Here is an 8,007-nt window from a genome sequence, read left to right on the forward strand (position 1 = left end):
ATTGGTTTTACCAAAAGTGTACGCAATTCAAAACTAACCGCTGTGCATGCAGAGTTGGTCAACAGCCAAATTTGAGGGGGGAAGTGTTGAAACCTTTCAGCCAGCTGACTGGCAGGGTAATAGGTAAGGTAATAGGTAAGGAGGAGAACTGGCTTGGGGGAGGGGGGGGGACTCTAGTCACTCCATTACTTTTTCTTATACCTCAACTATTTTCCCAAAGGAACAGTATGGCTTAGTGATGAACTTTCAAAACTTTAGATTTTTACCCTGAAACATGAAGCTGAAGAGTTCCAAAAGCGTTTCTTTTATGTTGCATTTTCCAAAACAGTTAAATAACATACAACAAGAAGTCATTGTATAGAAAATACCACTTTTATTATAAATTAATGATATGTTTAGACAAATATAAATAAGTGCAAAATTGTATTAATCTGCTTGCTTTGTCAAACTTCTCAGATAATGTTCAAGCATCCACAGCCAGGCATTTGGCTGGCAAAAAAAAATAAAAATTATATAAAAAAAAAAGGAAATCTTTATAAAAGATAACACACACACACACACACACACACATCCCTACAAAACCATGAAAATCAAGCAATTTAATAATGTAAACATGGTGTAAAGGAAAGTGAATACACGATTCACTCTCCTTATATGAAAAGAATACCGAATGTAATAATTCATCTACAGGCACTGAATGTATGTGCCAAACAGTGGTTCATCACTGAAGCGTGATAACTTCTACTCTCCTACAGGATCCTATCGGAATCAGTCGTTTTCCCAACACGTTTCCATGTTGTTCTGGCAAATTTGGCATTAATCCCCATCCTCTAAAAGCAACACACAACCCTCACAAAAAAACAAAAAAAACATTTCTTTTCATCCTGATCCAAAACCACAAGTGTCCACACCATCTGCACTCTTAAGCTTCCGACGTCCACGAAGCATCCAGCTGGACATCCGCGGAATCGCTTGGAGCTAGTCCACCTTTGGTTGAAGGGACCATTTTCTAAGGCTTTTGTGTGGGGGGAACTCGTCAGTCTCTCAGGATGCTGATTAGCATCAGCAGCAGCAGCAGCAGCGAAGGCAACTGTGTGTCATCACATTGTAGACAGCTGACTGTGAGCCTCACTTCAGTTCTCAGCGAGTTGTACGTCATCAGTGAAGCAGAGGAGGATGGCATGGCTCTTCTTTCTTCGTGTCACCAGATCACGAAAACCGCTTTTTCCTCAATCACCTCGTCTCTTAAAAAGGTCTGAGATTCCCTCTGATTCCCTCCTCCGGGACGGATTCAGTCGTCTCTGCTACATCCCGCACGGGGCGTCCTCCCATAGCTGTACTGGCACCATCCAGTTTTCATTGGCATCAGTCTTTACGTCCCTAGATATCGACGTCGTATTTATTAAGGTAATCTTGAACTGTGCTAGGAAGCTGGTCTCTTTGAGAGGAAATGTCCAAGTCTTTGTTAATTTTCTTCCTGCAAAGGTGCTGCAAGGACGACATGGACAAGTAGAGCGGTTTGATGAGCTCCAGGGGGATCCTCTCCCCTCCGGCGCGGATGTAGTAGACAGTGCTTGAGTTTCTTTGACGGATGTAGTAATTGATTAGCTTTAGGACACAGTCAAAGTGGGGGACGTGTTCCACGTTCTTGGGGTCTGTCTGCAGGAAGAAAGACTTCTCGTCGCACTGTATACGCAGGTTCTTGGTGCCCGTCTGCGTCTTGACGCTCAGGGTGAAGAGGTGCTGGTTGTCTGAGCTCTCCCGGACCAGGAAGGTGCCCGGCATGTGGGGGGAGAGGAGAACGCTGGCCTGCTTCCCGGTCATGGTGCTCCAGAAAAAGTCGCACTCTCTGAGCCTTTGTAGTGTCTTTAAGACCATGAAATACTGTTCTTCCGAGACGAAGGTCTTGTAGTTGTAACCCATCGAGAGGCAGTTACCGGCAGCTGAGTCAGTCTTGCTGTAAGTTACCATCTCACGCAGGGCGGTGCAAGGAGTCGAGACCAGCAGATTGACGTGAGTTGAGGTTCAGAGGGTTGATGGATACAGTGTGTAGAGGACTGGAAAACCTGAAGAGAAAACGGAAACAAATATTTAAAAACCACACCAAAAAATTAGAAGATCCTAAGAGTAGCTCCTAAATCTATGTAGGAAACTTTTTTTTTTCCCTCAACCGGGTGAAAGATTTTGGGAATATTTCCTACTAAGCAATTAAGAAATATGTTTTGTAGCCATCAAGAGATTTAAAGAATGTTTATGGGAACTGCTATAATCTGCCTTCACGTGAACCAGCCATCTCAGTCTTTTTCCAGTAAAGTCAGTGTAATCCTCATTGCGCAATGTGCATATGCCGGCTTCTCTAAACAGTCAAAGCCGGTCCGGTAATGGAATAAAATAGCAATCCTCACCTTAAACTGGCTCTCCAAACTTTTTTCTTTCAGTATAAGTCCGAGAGAACTGGTGGATGTTTCTCGCAGCTCCCTTGTGTTTTAAAAGTTCCTTTAAAGTTGCCTCTCTTTTCTTTTTTTTTTCTTTTTTTGTTGTTGCTGTTTGTTTGTTTTCCACAGCAAGCTTGTGCAGTTGGCCCCTTGTTTCGGATCTACAGAGAGGAGAACTGAATGAAGCAGAAAGCAGAAGGGGACTCCTCATATAAGCTATAAGCGCACAGAGCTCCGCCTCCTCTTCCAGTAAACTCCTCCTGGCAGATTGACAGGAAGCTTCTTTTTTTTCTCCCTCATTAGGATTCCAGCTCTGAGAAGTTCCCTCCCACTAGCCCGGGGCTGTTCACGGTTCAGAAAGACTAAGCAGCAGACTATTTACGCAGATTTTTTTTTTTTTTTCTCAACCATGGCTCTGAGGACACGCTGTCCTGCATGCGATAGACGTTCCCCTCCTTCAGCATACTTGATTTTAATTGATCCCTGATTAACAGGGTTTTGCTAAAGTAGATCATCTGAATCAGGGGTGTTGAAGCGGGGGGAGGGGATGGGAGGGGGGGGGGGGTGTGCAGGGCAGGGGGCCCCTGAAGACCAGGGTTGGTCATTATTTAAGCTTCAAAACCATCTAAATTAAAGAAACACACATGCAATAGGATTGTAGTGTTGTTGATATTTTATTCCTTTTTTTATATTTTTTTGCTTCTAGCTTAGTGTTCTGCTTTTTATCTTTAGAGTGAGGTAATGATTCACTCCTGCTCGGGGCAGTTTGTGTAATCGGTTTCTGAGAAATTCGTGGTAACGCTCCCTCACACATTACCTGCAGACATGAGTGTTCCCTGTAGAGGGCGCCATACTTTATGGGAAATTACAGCAGCTGGTATCCAGGGGTGGGTAGTTACTGTTTACCCTGTGTTATGGCTTCTTTTAAACGGCTTTCCCTGCATTGTTTGGACAGATTTGATGACGTTAAAGTTTGCATAATTAACACAGAAATAGTAACATGTGTTCTGATGTCAAAAGGAGTTTAAAGGATGCATCAGTTTAGTTTTTTATTGATTAAAAATGGCATGTAAAAAAAAAACCACATCTATGCCATTCTCAGTATTCAAAAGGAACATTTCTATTTGTGTTACAGCAATCAGATCCACCTTTGTAATGACTGACCAGGTTTTAACATGATATTTTAATGATTTACCATTGGTAATGATCTCCAAGTCTTTTGTTTTTACCAAGGCAATTTTAAAACTGTAATATTACATACAGCCAGAAGCAACATATTGGTAAACCAACAAAATGACTTTAAACTTAAATGTGCAGGGTTGTGGATAATTACTACTGTAATTTTACTTTTTCATTAATTTTCAAATGTATATTTATTTGTAGTGCTGACCCAAAGCATAAGTGAAGTAAGCTGATGTTAAAGCTGAAATGATAGAAAGAGGCCAAATAAGAAAAAATTTAAATTTGTAGCTACGCTTTATTTATTTAGGACTTAGAAGAACCGAAAATGTGCTAGTTGCAATCATACTGTGGAAAATGGTTACCGTTTAATAGTTATTGTGACATTTTATATTTAAGGTCTCAATTTTAAATAGTCTCTACTGCTTATCCTTGTGCTGGAGACACATTTATTGGAAATTTTAAGCACAAGTGGATTCTACTGACTCTTCATTAAAATGCTCCACTCCAGACAGAAAGGGAGTACGTAAGTCAGAGACATTTCCCTTTCGAATAAATGTATTTAGCCCACTGTTTTTTAATTTAAAAACATTGCAAACTGGAATTGCAACCTAAAATCACATTTTGCTTAGAACCCGGTACAATCTTTGCTCTTCCTTTTGTTTTTAGTTAAATTTTTATTCTTTTAAAACCCATTTATTTGTCAAAAGTTTTTTTTAAAGGTGTTCGAGCGGTTTGATTGTTTGACTTTTAATAAGTAGTAGTACAAGGATTTTCTTGGGAGTTTCTTTGTTTTTGGGAATCTCCACCCTTTCTGGTAACTTCAACTTGAATTCTGACTTTAGTCTCTCAACAAAACTTCCTTTATTGTCACTTCCCTGTTTTGTCTCTCTCTCTTTTTGTGATCATTTCTGAATAAAGTAGTTTTTAAAATGACGTTTCCCCTTGACAATGTATGTGTCAATGGGACACATGTATGTGTGTATGTGTCTGAAAGCTTGCTAATACCATCCCTCTCGACACCCATCCTGCTGACTCAGCATGATGATTGTCTTCCTCAGGTACTGACTGTAAAACAGATTACCCAATACCCACCCCATACCGGTTGGTGGACCTTTTTGGGGAAAAGAATTACATAAATGTATAAATTCCCACCCCAGCAGGTATGTCTTTTTCAGTTTTGCTAACATGAAATCCAGTGGGAGCGGGTTAACACACATCTGATGTGCTTTGGTGAGCACCGGCTGTACCCACTGAGGTGAGTCAGGTGCTGAGACCCCAGTTGGGCGGGGGAAGGGCTGGGAAGTGAGCCATGATGAGCTTCTAACAGTCTGCTTGTTTCCAGAAAATCAACTGTGTCATCAGTATGAGGCATGTATTTAGCCTGAAATGCCTCCTTCTGGGTGCATGGTCAGAGTCAATGGAAAGAAAGGGAGCAGGTAGTCCACTTGAGCTGGGAAAATGAATCCCCGGTGCAATTTTAGCCCAATGCGTGGCCATAGAAACTACTATGGATTGTATTACTCTATGCTGACTTGGCTTGTTGTACACTCTGTGCTGTAACTTACACTACTGACTGAGTAGAAAAGAGAGTCTGGGTGGAGCAAAGAGGACGGTTGTGCGTTAACGGCCTGTACGCATGTCAAAGCTTTAAGGCAGATGTCGACCCTTGAGTTGTTGGCCTGACGGTCAATATCTGTGACTGTAAGTCCTGGCAGTGGCTCGATCCTTGTTATTGTAGTTGCAGGATGAATAAATATTAGATCCAAATCTTCCCCTGCCTTCATGTTTGTATTTGTTTTCAGTCGTGGCAACAGAATTTTGTATAAACGGGGGCTTGCACGATAGCTTGCCGTTGCGGACCACTGTTTATTGCAAAATGACAGCTGTTTAGCTTTTCCAGCACTGACTCAGAACGGACCCAATAATTGATTCCCTGTGGGGTTGAGTGACCAAAAGCATGCCGTACAACAGGAAAGAGCGATGAAAAACATGAAAATGTTGTTTAACCAAATATCTTTGAACTGATTGGTCAGGCAGAAGGGGGATTTTTGTGGCGCTAATCAACAGCGGCTGGTGTTTGAACAGCTGACGATGGAAATTCTGTATTCATCCTAAATCAGCAGTATAGGAAAATGTACGTATGTTGGATAAAATTTAGAAGAAAAAAAGAACTTTTGCAGAAAATCCCAACCGGACAAGCCATTTTAAAGACAGAGAAAACATAGTTTCTCTCACATTACTCAGATCTGTCTTGTTACAGTAGGACCGCCATTGATGAGCTGACATGTGCCAGGAACTTCCTGGCATATCAGTCAATCTAATTCCTGTTAGCTCTGTTTGATTAGCATTCACTTCCTGCTTCTACCTGTGGTCTTGCGTTATTGTTAGAATGTGTCTGGCGTAGAGCATTTCCCTTTCGTAGCTGTGTCAGTGTGAAACTTCCTTGTTTGTTCGACAAGACCACTTCTGCCAGTTAGTCGGTGATGATTTCCTGGTAAGGCTTCGGGTTACTGTATTTCTCTCTTTCTTTCGCTTTTTCTTGCTCTCCAACGTTCAGTTGCACTCTCATGTCTGACCAACCACAGATGAGAATGCCTCAGTGTTCACATGAGGGCCAGCCCAGTTCTTCAGAGGGGATAATGGAAATACAGTATGCTTTACTACACATCCAGTGACATCTAGAAAAACTGTGGATTGCCTTTTTTGGTGGATTCCCCCCCCCCCCCCCCCCCCCCCCAATGAACATCCTGTTTATGGTTTTTCATGATTTGCTTTTTATCATGATTCCACAACCCCACTGTAGACTGGCGCTGGTGCCTATCTCCAGCGGTCAATGAGCAGGTCGCTAGTCCATCACAGGGCAACTTCAGGCTATTGCTTTAACCTAAATCCATTTACAGCAGTAATTGAGAAAAAAGAATAATTCTGAAAGATACAAAAATGAAACACACATACGTGTCTATACGTATAAGTATACATTCAAATATGAACTATTGCTCTTTACAAATACATTGTTTATTTTATCAATACTACCACATCACTCCATCTGTGTGTGTGTGTGTGTGCAGCCATATTCAATAAATTAAAGTAATATTGAAAAGTTAATTAATTTCACTGAGAGAAACACATTGTATGGATTAACACAAGCTGATGATGTTTTAAAGCTTTTCTTTCTATTGATAACATTTTTTTCCCACCTCCAATTAACACAAACACAGCATTTAAGATTAGAATATTGCGTCATACCAAAAAAGAAAGCAACATTGTTTGTGCGGGAATGGGGGCTTCATAAAAGTATGTTCAGAGGAGCTATACCTGAATTTACTTTGGTCCGGTTAAGAAAATAAAATATTTTGTGCTACGTATTAGGAGTTATGAGATCTCATTTGATAATAACAACTGACTAATTGGTTGTGCAATTGAGGGAGTCCAGGCTTTTTTCAGTAGGAATAAGCAGCGAACTGGGACAACCCGTCACAGCTTCTGCCAAAGTCGGTATGAGAGGATTATGTAGGCTGAAATACCTTTAAATTAACACATACTGGCCAGAAATTTCTAAAGAAATTCAAGAACAGATGAGGAACAAAGTCACTGAAATCTATCAGTCTGGAAAGAGTTACAAAGGTATTTCTAAGACTTTGGCAATGATCCACGGTGAAAGACCTCCACAATTTGAAATACATGGAACAGTGGTGAACCACTCCAGGATTGGCCACCCATTCAAAATAACGCCAAAGAGTGTATTGACAACTCATCCAGGAGGCCACAAAAGAACCAGCTACATTTATAACACTGCAGGCCTTGCCTCAGTTAACGTCAGCCTTCATGGTTGAACAGTAAGAGAAACTCAGCAGAAATGGCATCCATGGGAGAGTTCAAAAGTCAAAAGCAGTGGTGGCCAAAAAATACCACAAAGGCCTCGATGGTCCCTAAGAGTTTTGGAAAAAATATTCTGTGGACTGATGAGCCAAAAGTGGAATTTCTGGGCATCCAGTTACGTCTGGCAAACAATAAACACAGAATGTCAGAAAAAAGAAGTCATACCTGCACACCAACATGTTTTTGTTGCTGACATGTTCCGGGGCTGCCTTGATGCTCCTGGATGAATGGAAGAATTTTTGCTCTCTGCCTGAAAGTCCTGGAGGCAAATTCTCAGAAGCTTAACCTCAAGAGCTTTTGGTTGATGCAACAGAACAAGGATGTGAAGAACACCTGCATGGTTCACCTCTGAATGGCCCTAAAAAGTTTTTGGAGTGGCCTAATATGAATAAAAGCTGAAATAAAACATTTCTGCAAAGACCAGTGAGGTAGTAATCATTCACAAATTGTTTAGACAGTTGTTCCCCTTAATAAAAAGGAACTCGTCACTTCGAAACCATATTTTGTATGT

At 41.2% G+C, this 8,007-nt stretch overlaps 1 protein-coding gene across 1 annotated transcript; it reads right to left on the bottom strand.

Moving 5' to 3' along the window:
• Positions 1 to 350: 350 nt before the first annotated feature.
• On the bottom strand, positions 351 to 2,626 carry socs3a (suppressor of cytokine signaling 3a). The gene is made up of 2 exons (XM_012876906.3): positions 2,406 to 2,626; positions 351 to 2,066 (listed from the first exon to the last, which is right to left on the bottom strand). Exon 2 carries the CDS (start codon positions 1,969 to 1,971, stop codon positions 1,381 to 1,383), a length of 591 nt encoding a protein of 196 aa, XP_012732360.1. The 5' UTR covers positions 1,972 to 2,066; positions 2,406 to 2,626; the 3' UTR covers positions 351 to 1,380.
• Between the last annotated feature and the right edge of the window lie 5,381 nt (positions 2,627 to 8,007).

The sequence above is a fragment of the Fundulus heteroclitus genome, chromosome 16, assembly GCF_011125445.2.
Source record: "Fundulus heteroclitus isolate FHET01 chromosome 16, MU-UCD_Fhet_4.1, whole genome shotgun sequence".
Taxonomy (NCBI): Eukaryota; Metazoa; Chordata; class Actinopteri; order Cyprinodontiformes; family Fundulidae; genus Fundulus; species Fundulus heteroclitus.